The sequence below is a fragment of the Nasonia vitripennis genome, chromosome 4 (assembly GCF_009193385.2).
Source record: "Nasonia vitripennis strain AsymCx chromosome 4, Nvit_psr_1.1, whole genome shotgun sequence".
Classification (NCBI taxonomy): Eukaryota; Metazoa; Arthropoda; class Insecta; order Hymenoptera; family Pteromalidae; genus Nasonia; species Nasonia vitripennis.
Window position 1 is genome coordinate 31,150,184 of NC_045760.1, and position 21,696 is coordinate 31,171,879.

Genomic DNA, 21,696 nt, shown 5'->3' on the forward strand with positions numbered 1-21,696 from the left:
ACTAACCTGTCAAGTTCGGAGAGTATCTGCAGCTCCTGGGACGTGAGGTTGATCTCGTCCGTTTCCTGGGCCATGTTTTCCTCACAGTCCCGCAGCTCGGCGGCACCGATCGGTAGGCACAGAGAGAACAATCTCGCACTCGCTCGATCAACGGGCGAGCGGCATTTTTATTTTTTTCACAAAATTGTACAGACTATCCGCGACGGTAGAAACGGACGCACTCGGGGAACGCGCGACGACGTCAACTCATCGTGATCCGGGCGGCGGCAACGGCGGTTTCAGGTTATAAGCACGAGACAACGACGGACGGATGTAACCAAGCGCTCTGGCGCGGCAGAGCGCGGGGCTGGGGGACGATTAATGGTTGTTACACACACGTCCACCACGGGACGGGTTACGCGAACGCGGCGCCCACATCTTGTGTATATTGCACACTGAGACTGCACTATACGTATATATCGGATATACATATACATGTATGCATGCATGTACATACGTGGGGGGTTATGGCCATGAAGCGCAATTTTAACTGATTTGAAAAGGTTAGGAAATTCTAACCTCTCGAACGTGGGAGCTTTGCTGGTAGAGGGCGGTAGGTTACGGTCGTCGCTTTTGGCGCGAGAATACAAAAATTAATTGCAATTTTTGCAATGGATTTCATCGAATGTGTAAAATCGTGAGAACGACTTGATTTCAACTAAAACTTATTTTCATAGCAATTTTTTTCATTCTTTCGAGAAACCTTTTACATAAAAAAGATACTTTTTCGATTAACTAACTAATTTTAGATTAATCTTCCTCTCGGAGAAAAAATCCAACAAAATTAAAAAAAAAATCACCGTTTAATTGATAAAAATCAATCTGCACTAGATCAGCTGTGGCCTCGACTGCGCCCCCACCACATCCTCTCTCCCACCCGCACAATGTGATCATTCTGCAACTGCGATCCTGCGCGCGCGCTCCGTACCTTCCGTCGTCGCTGCATTCGATCTGTCAAAAGAAAACTAGAGCAGACCGCACAGCAGTGCCGCCGCGGCATCATCAACCCCTCGACCACTTGTCTCGTTATACCTGGACGATAGGTGAGGTTTCGACGATAAAAACCTGCAGTTTTTGCATTTTGCTCCTATTATACAAGTAATACCTATACCTATATACTGCAAAGTAATATATATTGTGCTCAGTAATCGACTTCCTGTAGCCTCACTGTGCGCGAGCACATCTGTCTCTCTGTGTAACCGACGCTTCGTTGTACCCCTGTGCACTGTATATATATATATATATAGCATTCCCCTCTCTACTCTCTTTCTGGTATATATTAACACTCTACTGTGGAAGAGAGCAGCGGATGCCCGAACCGCGCAAAAAGAAGCTCGCGCCTGTGCCCACGGCCTCGAAGATCGTGAAACGGTAGCTATTCATCCTCTAGACACGACTGGTTCTTTCATATCCTTCGATATTACCCCTCACGATTCGCTCGACTCCCAATAAACTCTGTGTGCTATGTGCGAATGTGAGTGAGACTCGACGTCGCGGAGTTTGCTCATCGATATTTTCTCGCCTCAGTCTGCTGTGTGCGCGAAAGCCTGCAGGACTTGAGATACTTACTCGGAATTTCTAGTTGCAGGCGCTCGATTTTCGGTGAGAACATTTTTTCGGAGCCCCGGATTATTGATTTTTGCTCGGAGAGGAGCTGTGCCTGCTCCGATTTCGGTGCAACGTTCGTTCTTTTGTTGTTATTATTGTCGTTGCGCGGGTGGATTTATAGGTACTTTAGTGCATTCGCTGCAATGATGTGTTATTAGCTTTGTTCCGAGTGTTATCGCTGCGTCTTTGTTAACGGGATTATTGTTGTTTTTTTAAACTCGTTTTTTTCGCGAGTTGTGGGTTAGGTGTAAAGCCCGGGTAACGATTGTAAAGTTTCTAAATTTTGAAGTATGATAGTTTAAGTATAACACTTAAGTCGATTTATTTTTTGCGTATTACTCACTTATTAATAATTAATGACCGCATCTCTGTTACTACTACGACATTGGCCTTGTCTTTTTGAGGTATCCAATAGGTGTTAGTCATCATCTTCAGATTTCATCATCTCATTCTGTCATTATTATTTTAACAACTTGTTCATTACTGATTTCCTAGTACTATGTTCTAGGTCAGTAGCCAATAGGTTATTTTTATGGTTATAGCATCATGCTGAGACTCGATTCAATGTTTTTCAATTTTCCACATCTTTTTTTATTTTGATCATTTCAAGTGATCACTGTCTAGTCAGTTGAATTCCTTTTCATGACATGTACCAAAATACCTTATTTATGTAAGTCTATATGTACAGTCCGGATCAATATAGATATGTAAAGAAAATTATGCAATTTCTCTGTAAATAGCATGAAAATTCTTGCATTATTTGTGATAATTTCAAGCTTATTTTCAAAGAGGTCTGACTATTGTTTTTGAACTTTGAATTTGAATTGTTACAAAAGTTTCATGTTCAAAGTTTTATCCTCTGTTGATACATACACTGTCTTTATTGATTTAACACCCACAGCAAGTTTATTTATAATGTAACATCATCAAACAAGTTACATTTTCAATATTCCTGCAGCTCATTATTTGCAACTAATATTTTGTTATTTTTCCTGTTCAGAATCAAAATGAGTCTTCCCGTGTCAAAGAAAGGCAAGGAAGATGCCAACCGAGAGGTGTCTGATGTAGCCAAAGATGCCAAAAGCTTTTTAGAGAAAATTTTGGGTGACGTCAGCAAAACTTCAGCGACTAAGCAGATAGTTATTGGAACTGCATCAGGATGGTAAGGGGGTAGACATATTAGTCAAAAAAATAAAATAGTCAGATCTGTAACTGAAAATATTTGTTTAATGTAATGACAGGGCAACTGGCTTTATTACGATGAAAGTGGGCAAAGTTGCTGCCTTTGCAGTTGGTGGTGGAATTATTATGCTCCAAGTTGCAGCAAACCAGGGCTATATTAAGATTAACTGGGACAAGATTCAAAAGAAGGCTGATAAGATCACCGATAAAGTTGAAGAGAAATTAACTGGCGAGGGTCCTAAACTCATGGACAAGGTAAGCATACTAATTATAAGAAACTCACTTTCTACTCTTACTTATACTAGAGAATCATATGAGTGTCCTATCATTGTCACATGACACTAAAGTATACTACACTATCTTTACTGCATAATACTTATAAATGTTGTGTAACTTATTTTTTTTTATCGCATGATTTTTTAACTCTTGTAATTGTTATTGCCTCAGATGGTCCTCTAGTGTAAAAGAGGTACAAAAGATCAAGTTCTTTTATTTGAATCAAAATTATGTATGATTTTCAGGTAGGGAAATTCTGTCAAGCAAACACATTTTTGGCTACCAGTTTTCTTGGTGGCTTTATAATTGGCCTAGCTTCATAATTATCTAGCGTTGCTCCTTCAAAAATGAAACAAAAAATTATCCTGTGTACATTTAATTTTTTATTGGAATTGTATATGAGTTTGTATGAATTTGCAATGTGAAATGCAAAATTTTTTGTTTCTTATTTCTAGTTATCGAATTTTGTGGTTTTGTAATATAAATCAATCTGGACATTGAAACATCGTTTACTTTTTGTTTGCGTTAAGTAAAAATTTAGTCATTCTAAAATTCAAGTTTAAGTCAACAATATTATACCTAGTATTTATATAGATACGATTTACACTGTGCCGTTATTCGTAAAGTAATGCCAGAACTTTGCCTAAAGTTTTTTGCCACCGATCAATTGTTGTAGGACGTTGCCATGGCGTGAAAGTGGTTTGATACTGACTGATTAAAAATCATTCAAGAAAAAACTTTATTCCAATTTTAAAAAATATACCTCGTACTATTACGTTGAATCGTAACTCTTCCGCATTTTTAGACGTTTTTATCATCCGGTAGTTATAATTCCCTAATTTAGTCAGTCTCGATTTTTTTACGAAAAAATGTATACAGATAAGTTACTCTCTGATCCATTGTACAAACTCAACTGATAAGTTGGTTAATCAGTCAATAAATAATCAGCTTTCTCATTTTTAGTCACTTGCTGCTAATGTATAAATAATGCATCAATTTTTCACAATCACATATCTTATTATAGATAAAACTGTTAGGAAAATGCATAAGACTGTCTTATGTGTAATTGCTGAACAATAAAAAATAAGTTTTTCAACTTTGAGAAACCGTGTTTTATTCATTATATTAGAAAGCAGCAAACCTTGGACAGTTTCCGGGAAAAAATGTATATATAATTATATGTTAACTCTTAAGAGCTTACTAATTATCTAATCACTTTCTATAATTATTAATTATTCAACTATATCTTACGTAACGTTTTTACCTACTATGTCTAATTGTCTATCTTTGTAGTTAGACTACTTTCAGAGTACAACCTATGCTCCACTTTACATAAAATCAACGTTGAAACCCATCAGAGTATATAATTATATATAACGCATTTTTTCCCGTGACCCGGTGTTCGCAGATGGAGAGGTACGTGGACAAGAAGCTGGACAAAGCCGAGCAATTACTGAAGAACGGCGAGACCCGCACCCGTCGCTGGTATCAGAACCTCTGCGGCACAGGCGGCGGCGATTCGGGCATCCGCGCCCGGGAGATCCACTTCTTCCTCTTCTCTTTCGCCGCGGGTGTCGCGATTGGTATGGCCTCGGCCAACTAGGTAAGCGAGTGCTGCGCTTTGATCATAAATACGCGCAAAAAACCGCTCCCAGCTCCAGAACCCGTCAGCGTTGAGGTTGTCGACGAGGCTGACGTCCTGAAGAAGGCGATGGAACTCTTCGAGGATGCCAAGAGGAACTTCTACGTATTCAGGGCCTGGTGCCGGGAGCAGGTCAGGGAATACCTGTGAGCGCGGCGAGTCGACATCGGCACACTTCTGGAAGCTTGGGCTGGATCGGATGAAGATTGTCAGAGAGTTCTCGTGTACTTGGGCTTTGGAGACTGATTTGTATACTGATTTACTTGACAATCCGTGATAATTCGTTTCGATGGAGATTATATACTCGTATGCCAAGACTTGTTTGTAAAGATGAATTACACGATACTTTTTCATGTTTTTTAAAACCTCGTGGCGAATAATTTTTCGGGAAATTGATTATCAAAGCCCTCGGGTGAACTCCGAACAGTCAAATCAGCCGAACGTCATGCTCGACGGATTTGAATGTTCGCGATCTTTGGAATCTCGCAAGACCAAAGAACTTTGATTCGGTGACGTCGAGAAGGACCAACTGCAGAAGTGGTATTTACGTTCAAAATGCAGCACGATCAAGAAACAAAAGAAAAAGACGATAGGGAGGCGTAATCTTAGTAATCGTACTCTTAGACCGTACAACCTGCTACTCATCAACTGTTATCAGAAAACCCAGTAGCTCTAAGTCATTGATTGATATTGTACCATGATTTTTTTTATCATTGTATGTACTTTAATTAGCTAGTCACAGCAGTATAATAAGTTTTCGATCGACTTTTTCTTTTCTCGCGAAAATTCTGATTTTTTATTTGTTCGTGGCTTATTTTGAGATTACTTTGCATTTTGGACTGTTACTCAATGTGTACATATTGTATTATCTCTGTACTCTGGCAAAATAAGTCAGCACTCGCTTTTGCGCACTCAGTGAACGATTTATTTATATTTATCGATGTGATTTGCTTATGTATGATTCTAATTATATACCTTTGAGAACAAAAAGTGAGAAGGTAAGAATAGTAGGCACATCATCGCAACGAATGATGTCGGAAAAAATAACGAAAGTTCCAGACTTTCTCGGAATACTACTTGTTGAATAGTATTTACGATGTAGCACCTAAACAAGAAAAGTCTGTATATTGGATCAAAGTGTGACCTTGTGCTTTAGCAAGGCAATAAACGATGTTTAGTTCAATGAATCACAATAAACGATGATTATATATCATGTATAAAAGAAATAAAATTTATTTGTCTTCTTCGATTATTTACCAGCTTAACTAAAATCTTTTCAGGCACTGCATAATTATGTTCCTAAGCTTTCGTCTTAATTTTTGGTCGGCTTTACAAAATATGTGAGTCGAATTGTCGCTAATTTGAATATACGTATCTTCATCCTAGAAAAGAAAATAATCATTGATTTCGAAGCGTGAAAATGATTTCAAACATTTGGATTATTCAATTAGTTGCATACCAAATGAATACTGATTGATGTGGGCGTGTGCTGCAATTTAGCACCGGTGATACCTTCCTGGATCAACTTCTGCAGAAGTTCTTGAGGATCCAAGTTACCATACTCGTGTTTCCTCTCTTTCATCAGTTCTTCTTTTACTGGCACTGGGTTGCTTGAGGATCCTTTACGTTTTCTATCACCGTTCGATCTGCTTGGAATATTCTGTGGAAAAAGTATTCGTTAATTTACGTTCTTGCTTTGATAAAAATATGCAAAATAGCAATTACCTTTATTGTATAAACGTTGTCTTTGACTTCAAGCTCTCCACTCACGGAAGCCAAACTCAGGCCCGGCCTAATTTCACTGGGAATAATATTATCAGCCAATTCTGGTTCAATGAAAATTCTTCCTCTTCTTCTCTTCAAGGGTAATTTTATTACCTCACCCCTTTTAAAGGTAATCAGTGGTTTTTCCTGAACACAAAATGTGACTAAAGAGTAAGCAAAAAAAGCCAAAACCATTTATGTAAAATTATGTAACTGATTTCTTACCCCAACTGGTTCAATTACAAGGTCTGCCCTATGCGGCGCCGTCATGGGCGGTTGCATATAACGTTCCGGTATCACAAGATTATCGGGTTTTAAATCTCGTATTAATTTATTAGCTTGTGTGAAATTCAATGAGGTATCTATTGGGCAATGAACAGCTTTCATGGCAAGTGGTTGGAAAGGTGCTAATGCCTCAATGTAGGGAAAGTCAGGTTCTGTAATAGTTTATTCAGGATTCATTAGTCTAAGAAAGTGAATTAAAATTTGCTATTCGAAGTTAGAATGAAAAATTTACCAGTGAATATTATCGTGTGTTGAGGGCTGTTACCCCACATCTGTATGAAATGTACAGCATCACCAAACCTAAGACTTGGATGGCCACAGAAAACAACACAGGGTTGCCTATAATCCGTGCTAAATCCTTCAGCATAAGTTGAAGTAAAGTACTTTAGTCTAGCGTTTTTCACGAGAAACGCGTGAGGAAAAGGTTCCTCTGGAAGATATACTTTATTCTGTTTGTTTGTTGAAAGCCATTCTGCCAATATGTTGGAGTAAGCTAAAGACGTTTCCGCCACAGGTGATATGAAAAACAGAGGTACTTGAGCAAACCCTGATTTGTCCAAATGTGAACTGAGACATTCAAACAAGTCGTATACTACACCAGATGGATAACAGGGTATCAAAACACAACCTCCAGAACGCAAAGTCATAGCTAAAAGATAGATATTAATCTTAGTAATTGCTTATGGTTATGAAAAAAGCATAGAATCAAAAGCTTACCAACTGTCATACAAAGTTCTCCCAGCATAGTATCAGGATTGGCAGCAGGCATCTGAGCCAAGCCTGTCAGGATAAGCAAATTGGCATGTTTCAATGTTGTTTGTTCCATGGGTCTTGGATGTGTCGTCAGTGTGGAAGATCCACTCACGTAAGCAACTTTTTCATGATCGCTAGATATGAGCCAATTGCTACTTCCTAAACAGTAACCAGAACTGATGGGGGTCACAGCCAGTGCTCCAAAAATATCTAATTTCTGGTCATAACCAACCAACTGAATATTAGCTAGTGCTGAATTCACAGCTGCCATAGAGTAAATATGTTTCCAAGACTTTGGTTTGAGACAGTCTGACAGAGGTGGTGGAAGCACGTGTAACATTTCTTTCCAGTGCCTAGCCATTGTGTCCCTGGGTGCCTGTTCTATGTATTCCACAAGCTCCTCCATGAAGAACCTACCTATTTGCAGTGTTGGCTCTGTTGCATATATTGCACCCTTAAATCCTGTACCTTCAGTTATAAACGGCAAAGCTAACATACAGGTATAATTTGATATCAATATAGCATCTATCTCGGAAAAGTCTATGATTTTTTCCAGAGGAGGACAAAACTCTGGAGTTGAGTCAACAAATACTCGTCCACAACATTCTTTCAACTCCTGAAAAGAAATTTATAGATATGAACATACTTGTTAAGATGTTGTAAAGTATAGGTTACAATTATTTACTCCTTCAATTTGCCAATCCTGATAATTATCTCTAGGAACCCAGTTGGGTAATGAATTGAATCTGGCACTTGGTACCATCGGCATAGGCATGAAATTCATGACGGACTGCATGTTTAGACCACAGTCCAGCATCAATGTGATGCCCTTGAATGTGAGCACCAAACATGGTTTGGTGGGCTCACTTGATAAACAGTACTGTAAAATAAGAGAAATGCTATTATTATCATATGCAATCATATTCTTTTATTTCAATTGTTGATGCAATCGCTTAGTTATGAGGTTAGAAATCATAGCCTCAAACCTATTGATAATTTATCTGAATTGTATCAATATTTGAGTATTTTTACCGCCGATATTTCAACAATTTAAGTATCTAATTACAGAATATGTTATCAAAATTTTGGTTGAATGGAATAATATGTGAAATTACGTTGTTAAAAATGTTTGAACAACAACTTTGAAAACATAAGTTAATAATAATTTCAACAATCCCTACTTACCAATTTCATCTTGATATATTTTCTATTTCTTATAAATGAATCACACGAGATAAATATATATAATATTTCCTTTCATTTTTCTATTTTTTACATATCTACTCCGATTTTTTGGCTCTTTTAGTAATCAAACACGCATGTTTTCAATTCTTCGATCATACCTATATATCATAGGTATATATATATGCGCGTGCGTCACATATATCGTATCAGGTAAAGATAGGTGGCTATTTCAAAAACACGCACACGCAACAGCAAGTTTTCTTTGCAGTGTACTAAATATATGTCTAGATAAAAAGAAAAAAACAAGTTTGTTTTAACAAATATATTTATTTCGTAAAGTATAGGTTACTTTGTATAAGTTTTTCATAAATACTTTAACAGTCAGCAGTGAACTTATAGTCATATTCTCTCTTTAAAAATTGAATCAATTGTAACATAACGGAATACTAATTTCATATCTCAATTGAATCACTATGCAACTTAAAATAAATCTGTTTCTTTGACAAATCTCATAACATTTTACTTCCTCAGTCTTAAATGTTGTAGGATCGTGTATCAAATGTATAAAAAATGATGAAGGTCAATCTCTGTCATAGGTAATTATTTACATTTTAGTGCTCGCCTTTCTTCTACTAATATATCGGCAATATAAATGTCGTCTTCGGTGCTATTATCAACTAGTTCCAAGCTGTAAACTGTTTCAACAGTTATTGGTATCAGAGTTTGACAACATTGGGGTTTAAAAGATTCTTTGCTTTTGATTATGCAGGCAAAATTTTTTAGCTGCGTTAAATCCTTAAATCTGGAAGCATCATCTAATGTCCACCTTTCAAATATTGGTTTAATACCTAAATTTAATTTAAAGTAATTAATTGACTTTTGTATTTCAATCACTTGTTTTTGTATCAAAATAAATTAATTTACCATATAATTGAGCCCAAACTGCTTGATAAGGCAACTGATGAAATTGACTTACTAAAGGTACTATATTTTCTATATTGACTTCTTTGTAATAGCCGTAATCACAATAATATACATTTGCTGATTTAGTGTCAGTCATAAGTTGACAAACATAAACTCTATAAGAAATTAATGTTATATGCATTATTTATTCTGAATACATAAAATCTGTTAGATTATTGTATTACAGTATGTACATACCGATACCATTTGTTATCATAATCATCATATTTAGCAGCATACAATTGACCAATTTTTACAGTCTTAACAGTAAGTGGTGAACCTTTATAGGAATTACAAGCATCAGAAAGTTCGCATCCCAGTTTCTAAAAGTAAATATTTATCAGATAAAACTATTATAATAATATAGGTTTTTATAAATAAATTTCATGCCTTAAGTTCACCACATTTGCTTGATAGAAGCTGTATCGTGAAGTTTGATGGATTATCTGCAGAGATAATATGCACACCACAATAATGTTTCGGAATCTTAGGAGGATCCAAAACTGTACTCAGAGACAGCAGTGATAACGATCTCTGCATTTCTCGCATTTTCAACCTAGTAAAATTAGAAATTGATGAAAATGCATCAGAATATATATCGAAAATCAAATTCGAAGATGAATTTAAAGTTTTACATTTTTTGATAATTATGCGTGATATCATTATCTGATGATTCTGTTTTGTTTAGTGGAACTATAATCATGCTTCTACCTTGAGTTTTTTGGTTAAGCAATAACTTATCATTGATTGGAATTAAAGAATTGTCAGATTCCTTCTTAAAAAGTCGAATAGTGGGAATGTTATTATTTTCTAATGTCTTTGTGATAAATAACCCAAAAAGATTAACTGGACACTTCGTTAATTTTTGAAAATGCTCAAGTGTTTCATGTTCATAGAATTTAGACAGTTCATGAACTTGAATTTCTATGGCCTGTGCAAATTAGTTCAAAATTAAAAGATTAATTTTAAAATCAAAAGATATTTTATTATTAAATTTCTCACCTGTTCTGGGTATTTAGTTAATATACTACTTAATTTTTCAAGATGATAAAAGTCCTCTTTGTTCAAACAAATATTTGCGCCAGTATCAATAAGTAAGGCTTCAACTGCTACTTCACTTTTGAATTTCATAATTTTTGCACGATACCATGTTTTTTTATCAGGATTTTGAACTAAATAAATGGCATTCTCATTTAAATTTTGTACACGTTGTAAGTTCTTATTATCAAGATACTTTGTTGCATTTCTTAATAATTTCGTAAAATATGCGTAACTATTAGACTTAAATAACTGGACAAAGATTTTATTATCACTTATATAAGAAACATTTACATGCATCAATTCCTCCTTAAAATGAACATTAAATCTCATTCAATAAATATATTTGGATTATTATAATGAAAATGTCCGAAGTGCTATTAAATAATATCACTTACTGTTTGAATACTACTTTTTGGATTTAAAAACGTCTTAAACAATTGTTCAATCACCAAGTCGGCAATATTTATATTTTCTTCATAAATCTTGAGATATAACTTTACCGTACAACAATTATCTTTGTAAGCTAGCATATTAGCATACACAGTTTTTTCAAGTAATTTATCGTTTAAAATTAGAAATGCTTCATAACAGTCTGATATATCTTCTAAATCAGATAAGCTCATTCTGATAGCTTGTGCAGGAATTAAAACAAACTTATTGTGAAGTTCAAAAATGTTTTCCAATGAGAAAGTATACTCATCACCCTGATCAATGAATAAAACCAAAGCAGTAGATTTATCACACTTTAAGCATTTTACACGATGCCAAAAATCATCTTTATATACTGCATAGAAACCACCTTCTTTGATGCTAGATGCCACCATTTTTTCAGAATCATAAAATTTCTTCATTTCCTTTAAAAGCTCATCTAGTTTTTTCTGTGATTTAAATTTAATTAATGATTAGGAGCATAGGATTGTCCTTGAACATTGAAATGAAGTAGAAAAAATTGAAAACACTTACAAGATTAGTGGCATTCGTTATTTTCCCCCAAATTTCTGTGATACTCTTACAGTTATAAATTTTAACCAAAAATGTACTGCCAATATCCTCAGAAGTTAAAAATTTTGGTCCTATGTTAACAATCTAAAATTAAGTTTGGTTTTTACTTAGCTTTTAGCATTGATTAATGCACAATAAGACAAAATTAATAAAGTTGAATGTTCTACCTTTTTATTAGTAGGAGTGACATCCTTGATTTTTGATTCATTGTTTACAGAAACAACAAAATTAATTTCTTGTAATACAGTTGATGGTATATGTTTACTGTATTTTTTACTGTATAGTTCGGTTAACATTACTTTAAATGTAACATTCATGTAGACATTAGCTAAATCCAATATCCTTCCAATAATTAAATTATCTTTTTTTACTTTTTCCACTTTGTCAAAAACTTTTCCATTACTATGCGTTGCACTAATTGATAAATTACTTCCTTCATTATGCATATCATCATTGCTTTTAACTTTACTCAGTGTTTTTCCATACTTTTCAACCACTGGAAGATTTAAATACTTTTGAGGCAAATCAACTTTTGTATTGGAAGCATTATACTCTGTTATGAATGGAGACTGTGCATTAATGTCACTTTCTTTATCTTCATTGCAAGAAATTATGGATTCTGAAGTCAACTCTTCTGCAGTGTTATACATCTCAAAACTTTCAGTTCCTGAATAATCATCACTTTCAATTGTAGATTGAGAAACAGACCTTTTAATTTCAATGTTGGTTTTTTCAATGTTTTCATTGGAAAACTTAAAAGTTTGCTTTTCATGTACAGCAATATCTTCTTTTAAGTTGGTATTTGTTCTAGAACAAACTGACAAATCATAATCTGATAAATCATTAGTCGAATAAATCATTTTTTCAGTTTTTGGAAGTTTATGGCTTGCATAACTATGATCACTGTAGTTCAAATCTGATTGTTTGGTAGCAAGTTTGTCATAGTTTGTACTGCTTGAGTTTCTTCTGTGAGGAGGTACATATGGCACCTGAAAATGTTCAATCATCTTTATAAATAGAAAGTAAATGCCTATACTTTATTTCTAATATTATCGAAAGAATTTCATAAGAAGCAATATCATATAAACTATAGAAGCTATACATTTATTACCAACGGTATCCTTTTCTTAGGTGTTTCTTTTTTGACAGATTTCAAAGAACATAGTCTCCCATTGGCTGCTAATGATACTAGAACATTGAGATTTGTTAAAAAAATCTTACAAAAAAGACAGATAATTACTCAAATTGTTCACCTTCACTTAAATCCATTCTTGTAAAAGCTTTGTTCACCAGGAACGTTATAGTACGTCGTAATACAAATTCTGAAAAAAAATCTTTATTAATTTTGGCTAAAATCCGATACTTTGCTAAATATAACTACTGCCTATGAAGTAAGAAAAGACGCTCATACAGTATTACAGAGTATAGGTCTCAAAAAATGATGACATCAGAAGAACAACAATAGGCACACACTATATATAAATGCATACCATCCTATACTTATCTAAATACATCGTGTAAATATCCATATTAAAATTCACACTAGTTGTAAAAGACATTCATTATCACAAATTGAATAATTCTATTATGAGACAATCAACAATCGAAAGGAAATTCGGGAAAATCAGCAATCCTCGAAACCATGAACATTTAGTTACCTATATCCTATTTTTTCACAATACCGTTTACCTACCTTGTATATCACAGATTACTTAAGGCTTCGATCCTTGTAACAAGTGTAACTTCAAAACTACATATTTTTTATCAAGATCGCATCATTCACTTTACAGCCTACGCAGTGTAACAGCAAGTAATAGGTGTCGCAACATATAGCTATAGGTACTTGGGTCCGGCCGGTGCCAACATCCTCATGCTTTTGAATTTCTGTGAAACAAGAGCTTTTGTTTTGCAGATCAAGTGTATATAGTGCAGCGTCGTTTCAACGGAACTATACGCATATACTATACACCGGTTTCTATATACATTACCTATGCCGCGATAATGCTGTTTTTCAAAACTCAAAATAATACCTATAGGTATCGACTTTTCGGCACCGTATGTTATTTGACTTGAGTTATTAGCTATAAGTATACGTATATTATAATATAAATTATATTTTGGGAGATTTTTTAATAGGCCACACAATTTGAGTTTCTCCTGTCAAATAAAAGTGTATATAGGTATGTATGTATGTATGTATGTACAATGAAATAAAAATCAAATCTTTTCAAATCAAATATTTATTTCGTAAACAATAAGCCTTCTTTTTTAAAGAGTAGGTTACTTTGTATAATTTCTTGTAAAAATTTGTATATATAATTAATAACAGTAAACTTCAAATTCTCGGTTGTGTAGTTCATTAATTGTACATATATATATGTTATATTTGATTACAAAATACAACTCAAAAAAATCGGGTTATTTCAAATTTTATAAATTACTTTGTAAATTCAGTCTTGATACTTTTTAATTAACTACTTTTTAATGCTCGTTTTTCATTTACTAATATATCAGCAATATAAATGTCGTCTGCTGTGCTAGTATCAACTAGTTCCAAGCTGTAAACTGTTTCAACAGTTATTGGTGTTAAGGCTCCGTAACTTGTGGGTTTAAACGATTTTTTGCCTCTGTTTATGCCAATAAGTTTTTTTAGGTGTGCTAAATCCTTAAATCTGGAAGCATCATCTATTGTCCACCTTTCAAATATTGGTTTGATACCTAAATTTAATTTGAAAACAATTAATCAATGTTTGTTTTAATAATTTAACTGGTTATAAATAAATAAATCCATTACCATATAATTCAGCCCAAACTGCTTGATAAGGCAACTGACGAAATTGAGTTACTAAAGGTACTATATTTTCTATTTTGACTTCTTTGTAATAGCCGTAATCACAGTAATAAACATTTGCTGATTTGGTGTCAGTCATAAGTTGACAAACATAAACTCTGTATGAAATTAATGTTATATCCATTATTTATTTTAAATACATAAAATCTGTCAGATTATTGTATTACTCTGTATCTATGTACATACCGATACCATTTGTTATCATACTCATTATATTTAGCAGCATACAATTGACCTATTTTTACAGAGTCAACAGTAAGTAATGGACCTTTATAGGAATTACAAGCATCAGAAAGTTCGCATTCCAGTTTCTAAAAGTAAACATTTTTTAACAAAAACTATTATAATAATATATAGATTTTATAAATAAATTTCATGCCTTAAGTTCACATTTGTTTGGCAGAAGCTGTATCGCGAAGTTTGATGGATTATTAGTAGAGATTACATGCACATCAAGAAAATCATTTGGAATCTGTGGAGGATCCAAAACTGTACTTAGAGACATTAATGATAATGCGGATCGCAGCAACACTTGCATATTTGATCTAATAAAATCACACGATGTTAGGAACACTTCATAAAACTTAGAGTTAAATTTAATTTAAAGATTTACATTTTTTGCTGAAGCGTGATGATATTATCTGATGATTCTGATTTTTTCAGTGGAACTGCAATTGTGCTTCCAATTTGAAATATTTGATTGAACAATAACTCATCATTAATTGCAGTTAAAGAACCATCTGATTCCTTTTTTAGAAGTCGTATAGTAGGAATATTATCACTTAATGTCCTCATTACAAATGATGCCAAAAATGTATTTATATTCTTCATTAATTTTCGAAAATGTTTTAATGTTTCATGTTCATCTTCATAGAAACTAGAAAGCTCATGAACTTGAACTTCTATAGCCTGTACGAATTATTTAAAATTAAAAGATCAATTTCGATATCAAAAGATATTTTATTATTCAATTTCTTACCTGTTCTGGGTATTTAGTTAATATACTACTGAATTTTTCAAGAGGAAACAAATTTCCCTGTTTGATACTAATTTTTTTCCCAGTATCAATTAGTGAAAGTTCAACTTGGTTTTCACTTTTGTAATTCAAAATTTTTGCACGATACCATTTTTCTGTTTTAGGACTTTTAACTAGATACATTTTGTTCTTGTTTAATTGTGGTTCATGTTTTACGTTCTCATCACCAAGATACTTTGTTACAACGTTTTTTAATAACTTCATGAAATATGTGAAACTTTTAGATTCTATTAACTGGACAAAAATGCTTCTTTCATTTATGGAAGAAACATGTACAGGCATCAATTCCTCCTAAAAATGAACATTAAATCTCATTCAATTAATATATTTGGATTATGATAATCAAAATTTTTATTAAAAAAAAAAACTTACTGTTTGAATACTACTTTTTGGATTTAAAAACGTCTTAAACAATTGTTCAATCACCAAGTCGGCAATATTTATATTTTCTTCATAAATCTTGAGATATAACTTTACATTACAACAATTATCTTTGTACTGTAGCATAGTAGCACACACAGTTTTTTCGAGTAATTTATCTTTTAAAATTATAAATGCTTCATAACAATCTGATATATCTTCTAAATCAGATAAGCTCATTTTGATAGCTTGTGCAGGCATTAAAACAAACTTATTGTGAAGTTCAAAAATGTTTTCCAATGAGAAAGTATACTCATCACCCTGATCAATGAATAAAACCAAAGCAGTAGATTTATCACACTTTAAGCATTTTACACGATGCCAAAAATCATCTTTATATACTGCATAGAAACCACCTTCTTTGATGCTAGATGCCACCATTTTTTCAGAATCATAAAATTTCTTCATTTCCTTTAAAAGCTCATCTAGTTTTTGCTGTGATTCAAATTTAATTAATGATTAGGAGCATAGGATTGTCGTTGAACATTGAAATGAAGTAGAAAAAATTGAAAACACTTACAAGATTAGTGGCATTCATTATTTTTCCCCAAATTTCTGTGATACTCTTACAGTCATAAATTTTGACCAAAACCTTACTGCCAATGTCCTCAGAAGTTAAAAATGTTGGTCCTATGTTAACAACCTAAAATTAAGTTTGGTTTTTACTTAGCTTCTAGTATTAATTAATGTATGTGCAATCAAACAAAATTAATAAAGTTGAATTTTTTACCTCTTTATTAGAAGAAGTGACATCCTTGATTTTTGATTCATTGTTTACAGAAACCAAAAAATTAATTTCTTGTAACACAGTTGATGGTATATGTTCACTATATTTTTTCCTGTAAAGTTCAGTTAACATTGCTTTAAATGTTACATTTACATGGACATTGGCTAAATCCAATATTTTTTGCATAATTGAATCATCATCACTTTCTTTTTTTATATTGTCGCTAACTTCTCTGGAACAGAGAAGATTATTATTAGATGTACCAATTGATAAATTACTTGTTTCATTGCACTTTTCAACATTACTTCTAACTTCTTTTACATCATCAGGTATGTTTAATGATGAATTCTTTGTTTTATCGTATTCTTCAAATACTGGTAGACTTTCAACAGTAGCTTTAATATTCGAGGCAAAGAGATTCTCAAAAGTATCTTGGGTTGCAAATGAAAACTGTGTATCAACCATATCACTTTCTTCCTTCTTTGCATTGGCATTATGCATTTCAAATTGTTCACTTTCGGGCTTGTAATTGATATCAATAACAGTTGATTTAGAAATGGGTTGATTATTATTTTCTTCAGTATTCTTGAAGCTACCTTCTTCAAAGTTCTTGTAAATGGAAATATTTGTCTTTAAGTCTGTGCTTGCTCTATAACAAACTGAATCATCATTATTTGATGAAGCATTAGTCCAAGAAATTAGTTTACTAGTTGAGGGCTCATCAATTGAATGGAGTGATTCTCTGCAGTCACTGTACTCAAAATTTGTTTGTCTTGGATCAAATTCGATATAGCCTGTACTACTTAGATTTCTCGAATAAGAAGGCTCATGTAGCAACTGTAACAATTAAATCATTTATTAAAAAAAATAGAACATGTACGCATTTTGTGTCTAAATTTTGTTAGTAGTTTACATATAATATAATGTAATATGAGTTATACATTACCACAGGTATATCCTTAGACAAATGGTTTTTGTCAAGTATTGTTGATACCAATGGCTCTACATTGGTTACTAAAGATATAAAATAAGACTTGTTAAAAAGGTGTTCATGAAAAAATTAATTATTTAAAACTATAATATTTCTTACATTCACTTAAATCCATTCTTGGAGAATTGCGGTTCAGAGGGATCACTGCAATAACTTGTTGTATTTTTTCCTATTTATACGTATTCTGGAAAATGCATGTTTTTATTTTAAATTTTTATTATACATGGTTAAAGAAAGTATAGTAATCTAAAAAGATGCCAATGCGCTAAATTGCCAAAAATGACGACGCTCGCTTCGAAGGTCATGTAGGAAAACAATAACAGACACACTACTATACACGTCCTTGACGAATGACAAGAAAATTTGCGCTGATACTTAACAAGTGATTATATAAGCTATTTAAAATATTTAACAATCTTGCACGAGACAAAACAAAGCTATCTATATAGTAATAAGCTATCTAAGTAGTAAAATGAAAAAATCAGCGACTTTCGAAACTCCTAAAAATTTTGTTATGCATACCTCGCTCCTTATTCCACTACAACTATCTCGTTTATAACAGCTTTATCTTGGAATTCTTCTAGTCTATAACTTTAGGACACAGTATATTTATTACCAACAAATGTCGAATTAATTTTTGTTCTAAAAACAGTTGTCTACAACTACTAGTAGAACTCGTGAGCTCGGTGACTCGATAGTGCGACTGCGATTGACGATTGTCCTCGTGGGCTAGTGTTTTTGAATTTCTGCTTTTGTTGATCAAGTGTAGTATTCGCGCAGATTCGCGAGTATATATATATATATATATATATAATAGTCTCCCTGGTTCTACACTTGTTTGCAGTAGATGGACCTAACCCAACCTCAGTCATCGCCGGTGTATGTATCAAAACAAAGAATAAAGGATTAAGTATCTACTTTATTGTATGTTGTATATTTTAATTATTTGATTTGTATTGTTGAAATTGTCTTGTTAGCAAGAAATTGGAATATAGAATTTGTGCAGGCCAATATGTGCGAGATTTTTCTTCTCTTCGAGGGATACTCGACGCAGATCGACGATGTGACGATGGATGCAAATTGCAGCTGCACTTTGATCAAGGCGCCGAATAAGAATGTCATCGTCGACACCATGACTGCTTGGGATAAACAGGCTATCATTGAAGGTATAGCTTTCACTCGTCTCCACTTCTCCTAAAGTTACCTTTTTTATCAAAGATCATATTGCAACTTTATATTGTCGCGATATATAAATAATTTACAATTTAGAAAGTAAAGAATAATTTTGAAACTTTATCATGCAATTGACAATAATTTATGATTTCAGCCTTGAGTAAATATGATGTGTGTCCTGAGGATATAAACTATGTTGTGTGTTCGCATAGTCATGCTGATCATATTGGAAATAACAATTTATTTTTGGAAGCTGATGAACACATAGTTGGAATTACAGTTGAACGGGAGACTTTATTCCACGAGAGAAATATTAAAAATTGTAAGTTCAGGAATATCATTAACGATAGTGATACGCGATATCTTTTTTAAAACATTGTTTTGCAATTCAGGTGATTATAAACTCTGTGAAGAAGTTAAAATAACTGCAACTCCAGGCCACACTGCAGATGATGTTACTGTTATTGTAAAAGGAAAATTTGAGGGAGAAGAAGTAACAGTTGCAATAACAGGTATTTTATCTTGGATTGATTTCCTTAGGTAGAAAGTTGTGTAAACTCACACTATTACTTTCAGGTGATTTATTTGAAAAAGAAGAAGACCTTGATGATCCATCGATCTGGATTAATCTTGGAACACCTGATCTCAAAGAAGTACAAGCACTATCTCGTAGTAAGATAGCAAACTTAGCTGATATCATAATACCTGGCCATGGTCCAGCCTTTAAAGTTACAGAGGAAATTAGAAAGAAACTTGCTCAACAACTTGAGCAAATTAAATCTAAAGAGCTGTGATAATTTTACACAAGTGTCTATCAACGTCATAATTTCAGTTACAGTATTAAGTATAAGACCTCAAAGTTTACAAAAATGTTACAAAAGTTCAAATCAGAGTCATATATAGATATCTTAGTCATAGAAAATAATGATTGGAAGTTTTGGTTGTTTTTGTACACGATTTAGTAATTTTTTTGCAAATAAATTTTTTAATTACTAAACTTCTTTTTGTGTTGCATATCAGGATTGATAAAGAGATAGGAATAAAAACAATACTCATTTTTCTAAAGTTAGATGCATTTTAAAATTTATAAAAACTATACAAAAATCACCTACTCAACGAATTCACTATCGGAAAAGCACTTGCTGGTAAAATTTAATTTCGCGATATTCGGACTTTTGCTTTCAGACAAACACGTGAAAGATATGCAAGATTCTTTAGCCTTGTTTTCGAACAATTGCACGTCCAACTTCTGATTCATTCCCAAGCATTTCAATTCGGAAATCTCCAACGAACCGACTGTATTTCCATCAGCATCGAATTTCATTAAATCATAGTAATCTTCCTCTTCACGGCACTTGAACATGTGATCAACATCCGAGCAACCGGCAATCATCAAAATGTATCCTCCGTTCGACAAGTTGTGCACTGCAAGACTAATTATGTAGTAGCCAGTGTCCACCTTGTGTTTCGAAATTGGTTTTCCATTGAGATCAAAGCAATGGCAAGTGACGTCGGTGGCCAGCCACGTGCACATGCGAATCGTATTGTGATGAGTCGAGAAAGTCGGTACCCAGCCAAAAGGTAGCAAGTTCTCGATATCGTACTTTTTCAGTACCTTTTCACCTGCGAGACGTAAAAATGAATACTTGTATAAATGGCTACTCTGTGATATTTTATAACCAACTCACCATTAGATTGTACCAGTGAAACTTGTGCGTGATTGCGTTCCAGGTTGTAACGTGCCATTACGATTCCATCAGGAGCGGATTGAATCTTGGGAGGAAATTGAACCTTTCCCTCGAACACATTGGAACCGCAAGGACTCGGAGCGGATATTTTGTTTCCCATAAAGTCAAAGCTCAGCTTGCAAAGTTTTCCACCGCATATTTTCGAATCGCTGATTATCAAGTCATAGTGATCGTCGTGAACTAGTACGGAAATACTCATAAGCTCTTGATCGAACGTAGTCTGCTGATCAGAAAAACGACAGCTGTCGAAATCAAGAACGGAGTACTTTGTGAAACTTTTAGTCATTTTCTTATTCGTGCCTGACCAAAGTAACAGAGCTTTGTTTTCGTTCAAAGACGTAACGGCGGCATGCATGAATATTCGATATGCTAGATTCTGATACTTAATCGGCACATTACAAGATTTCTCTGGAATCTGCTGATTATTGCTCAAACGTTTGATTTGGCAGGTCGTTTTGTTGATGTTTTCCGGGTGGCTGCAGACCACGTAAGCCAAGTTTGTTTCGTTCATTCCATTACTGTGAAGGAATATTTTTCTGTTTGGGAAATTTTTTGCTTTCGACGTGTAATTCTTCAAATCGTCTGCCTTGACTTGTGCGAGGGCCAAGCAAACGACAGCCAGAATGATTACATGGTTGGCAAGTCTCGACATTTTATGGTTTATTTTTAATAGTCTCAGCTACATGGAAAAAAATAAAAAAATTAGACCATTGATATTGGATGCCACGATGCCTGCTCTTATAGTACTTACGAAAAATATGATCGCGATTCGTCGATCAAGTAAAATTTCTGCAAAAGTTCAACATTTCTTTGCCATCTCCACGCCTGGCTTCTTCTCCACCGCAGTGAAGAAAGCTCCGGACGCGCTTATAAACTGACTGTATTGCATACTCTGGATAAAAATAACTTGGGAGCCAACCGCTATGACTCAAAAGTTTCTCTATACTGTCCCTAATCAGATCCCGTTTTTAACAGTAGATTATCGGTATTTTCATGGAGATAAAAATTTT

At 33.8% G+C, this 21,696-nt stretch overlaps 7 protein-coding genes across 21 annotated transcripts in view; 2 read left to right on the forward strand and 5 right to left on the reverse strand.

The window, feature by feature from the left end:
* LOC100120693 (histone demethylase UTY) overlaps positions 1 to 348 on the reverse strand; it is a 63,271-nt gene extending 62,923 nt beyond the window's left edge. The window contains exon 1 of the mRNA XM_008216478.3: positions 7 to 348. Within this exon, the coding sequence (XP_008214700.1) occupies positions 7 to 74 (68 nt within the window). The 5' untranslated portion in view covers positions 75 to 348. The remainder of the gene's footprint in view (positions 1 to 6) is intronic.
* Positions 201 to 5,978, forward strand: LOC103317723 (FUN14 domain-containing protein 1). Of its 8 annotated transcripts, none has more exons than XM_032599798.1 (5): positions 201 to 282; positions 871 to 1,082; positions 2,648 to 2,809; positions 2,889 to 3,084; positions 4,514 to 5,978. In XM_032599798.1, the coding sequence occupies exons 3-5, from the start codon at positions 2,655 to 2,657 to the stop codon at positions 4,706 to 4,708; spliced, it is 546 nt and encodes a 181-aa protein (XP_032455689.1). In that variant the 5' UTR covers positions 201 to 282; positions 871 to 1,082; positions 2,648 to 2,654; the 3' UTR covers positions 4,709 to 5,978. The 8 variants fall into 8 exon arrangements, with proteins under 8 accessions (XP_032455689.1, XP_032455688.1, XP_032455687.1 ...); XM_032599797.1 differs by lacking the exon at positions 201 to 282 and adding an exon at positions 388 to 476; XM_032599796.1 differs by lacking the exon at positions 201 to 282 and adding an exon at positions 1,185 to 1,410 and having other exon boundaries at positions 930 to 1,082.
* LOC100120642 (integrator complex subunit 9) lies at positions 5,951 to 8,917 on the reverse strand. The gene is made up of 8 exons (XM_003428083.3): positions 8,735 to 8,917; positions 8,235 to 8,429; positions 7,514 to 8,165; positions 7,029 to 7,445; positions 6,737 to 6,948; positions 6,473 to 6,658; positions 6,207 to 6,407; positions 5,951 to 6,129 (listed from the first exon to the last, which is right to left on the reverse strand). Exons 1-8 carry the CDS (start codon positions 8,741 to 8,743, stop codon positions 6,013 to 6,015), a joined length of 1,989 nt encoding a protein of 662 aa, XP_003428131.1. The 5' UTR covers positions 8,744 to 8,917; the 3' UTR covers positions 5,951 to 6,012.
* On the reverse strand, positions 8,831 to 13,625 carry LOC103317722 (tudor domain-containing protein 7-like). Of its 5 annotated transcripts, XR_001729719.2 has the most exons (13): positions 13,434 to 13,603; positions 12,994 to 13,062; positions 12,843 to 12,928; positions 11,908 to 12,729; positions 11,702 to 11,824; positions 11,134 to 11,616; positions 10,700 to 11,044; positions 10,333 to 10,628; positions 10,088 to 10,253; positions 9,896 to 10,020; positions 9,659 to 9,813; positions 9,108 to 9,582; positions 8,831 to 9,018 (listed from the first exon to the last, which is right to left on the reverse strand). XR_001729719.2 is itself a non-coding variant. In XM_031930290.2 (12 exons), exons 2-12 carry the CDS (start codon positions 13,007 to 13,009, stop codon positions 9,335 to 9,337), a joined length of 2,847 nt encoding a protein of 948 aa, XP_031786150.1. In that variant the 5' UTR covers positions 13,010 to 13,062; positions 13,434 to 13,625; the 3' UTR covers positions 9,042 to 9,334. The 5 variants fall into 5 exon arrangements, 4 of the variants coding, with proteins under 4 accessions (XP_031786150.1, XP_016845284.1, XP_016845285.1 ...); XM_031930290.2 differs by lacking the exon at positions 8,831 to 9,018 and having other exon boundaries at positions 9,042 to 9,582; positions 12,852 to 12,919; positions 13,434 to 13,625; XM_016989795.3 differs by lacking the exon at positions 8,831 to 9,018 and having other exon boundaries at positions 9,042 to 9,582; positions 12,852 to 12,928; positions 13,434 to 13,610.
* A 564-nt stretch (positions 13,626 to 14,189) lies between these two features.
* On the reverse strand, positions 14,190 to 18,476 carry LOC100677934 (tudor domain-containing protein 7). 2 transcript variants are annotated; one of them, XM_016989797.3, is made up of 13 exons: positions 18,288 to 18,429; positions 17,865 to 17,949; positions 17,721 to 17,788; positions 17,080 to 17,611; positions 16,778 to 17,001; positions 16,568 to 16,690; positions 16,000 to 16,482; positions 15,571 to 15,918; positions 15,205 to 15,500; positions 14,971 to 15,136; positions 14,778 to 14,902; positions 14,535 to 14,689; positions 14,190 to 14,458 (listed from the first exon to the last, which is right to left on the reverse strand). In XM_016989797.3, the coding sequence occupies exons 2-13, from the start codon at positions 17,878 to 17,880 to the stop codon at positions 14,211 to 14,213; spliced, it is 2,784 nt and encodes a 927-aa protein (XP_016845286.1). In that variant the 5' UTR covers positions 17,881 to 17,949; positions 18,288 to 18,429; the 3' UTR covers positions 14,190 to 14,210. The 2 variants fall into 2 exon arrangements, with proteins under 2 accessions (XP_016845286.1, XP_008214693.1); XM_008216471.4 differs by having other exon boundaries at positions 16,778 to 17,611; positions 18,288 to 18,476.
* LOC100120571 (metallo-beta-lactamase domain-containing protein 1) lies at positions 18,418 to 19,999 on the forward strand. Of its 3 annotated transcripts, none has more exons than XM_016989814.3 (5): positions 18,418 to 18,644; positions 18,743 to 18,931; positions 19,093 to 19,260; positions 19,331 to 19,450; positions 19,515 to 19,935. In XM_016989814.3, exons 2-5 carry the CDS (start codon positions 18,778 to 18,780, stop codon positions 19,730 to 19,732), a joined length of 660 nt encoding a protein of 219 aa, XP_016845303.1. In that variant the 5' UTR covers positions 18,418 to 18,644; positions 18,743 to 18,777; the 3' UTR covers positions 19,733 to 19,935. The 3 variants fall into 3 exon arrangements, with proteins under 3 accessions (XP_016845303.1, XP_016845302.1, XP_016845304.1); XM_016989813.2 differs by having other exon boundaries at positions 18,605 to 18,689; positions 18,772 to 18,931; XM_016989815.2 differs by having other exon boundaries at positions 18,629 to 18,689; positions 18,761 to 18,931; positions 19,515 to 19,999.
* Positions 19,994 to 21,592, reverse strand: LOC100677897. Its single transcript, XM_003428081.4, has 3 exons — positions 21,438 to 21,592; positions 20,627 to 21,365; positions 19,994 to 20,561 (listed from the first exon to the last, which is right to left on the reverse strand). The coding sequence occupies exons 2-3, from the start codon at positions 21,336 to 21,338 to the stop codon at positions 20,047 to 20,049; spliced, it is 1,227 nt and encodes a 408-aa protein (XP_003428129.1). The 5' UTR covers positions 21,339 to 21,365; positions 21,438 to 21,592; the 3' UTR covers positions 19,994 to 20,046.
* Positions 21,593 to 21,696: the final 104 nt, after the last annotated feature.

Excerpts from the sequence above, each read along its gene's own strand:
- LOC103317722 (XM_016989794.2), bottom strand. Across the intron at positions 11,825-11,907 it reads TCACTCCTACTAATAAAAAG|ATTGTTAACATAGGACCAAA; the intron begins GTAGAACATTCA and ends ACTTAATTTTAG. Across the intron at positions 11,045-11,133 it reads CAAAAAGTAGTATTCAAACA|GAGGAATTGATGCATGTAAA; the intron begins GTAAGTGATATT and ends GTTCATTTTAAG.
- LOC100120642 (XM_003428083.3), bottom strand. Across the intron at positions 7,446-7,513 it reads AGAACTTTGTATGACAGTTG|CTATGACTTTGCGTTCTGGA; the intron begins GTAAGCTTTTGA and ends TCTATCTTTTAG. Across the intron at positions 6,408-6,472 it reads ACAACGTTTATACAATAAAG|AATATTCCAAGCAGATCGAA; the intron begins GTAATTGCTATT and ends CTTTTTCCACAG.
- LOC100677897 (XM_003428081.4), bottom strand. The coding sequence starts at position 21,338 with ATGTCGAGACTTGCCAACCATGTAATCATTCTGGCTGTCGTTTGCTTG. Across the intron at positions 20,562-20,626 it reads TTCACTGGTACAATCTAATG|GTGAAAAGGTACTGAAAAAG; the intron begins GTGAGTTGGTTA and ends TACGTCTCGCAG.
- LOC103317723 (XM_032599796.1), top strand. The coding sequence starts at position 1,349 with ATGCCCGAACCGCGCAAAAAGAAGCTCGCGCCTGTGCCCACGGCCTCG. Across the intron at positions 1,411-2,647 it reads GCCTCGAAGATCGTGAAACG|AATCAAAATGAGTCTTCCCG; the intron begins GTAGCTATTCAT and ends TTTCCTGTTCAG. Across the intron at positions 3,085-4,513 it reads GTCCTAAACTCATGGACAAG|ATGGAGAGGTACGTGGACAA; the intron begins GTAAGCATACTA and ends CGGTGTTCGCAG.
- LOC100677934 (XM_008216471.4), bottom strand. Across the intron at positions 17,612-17,720 it reads TGTCTAAGGATATACCTGTG|TTGCTACATGAGCCTTCTTA; the intron begins GTAATGTATAAC and ends TAATTGTTACAG. Across the intron at positions 14,459-14,534 it reads AGTTTGGGCTGAATTATATG|GTATCAAACCAATATTTGAA; the intron begins GTAATGGATTTA and ends AATTAAATTTAG.
- LOC100120571 (XM_016989814.3), top strand. The coding sequence starts at position 18,778 with ATGTGCGAGATTTTTCTTCTCTTCGAGGGATACTCGACGCAGATCGAC. Across the intron at positions 19,261-19,330 it reads CGAGAGAAATATTAAAAATT|GTGATTATAAACTCTGTGAA; the intron begins GTAAGTTCAGGA and ends TTTGCAATTCAG. Across the intron at positions 19,451-19,514 it reads AGTAACAGTTGCAATAACAG|GTGATTTATTTGAAAAAGAA; the intron begins GTATTTTATCTT and ends TATTACTTTCAG.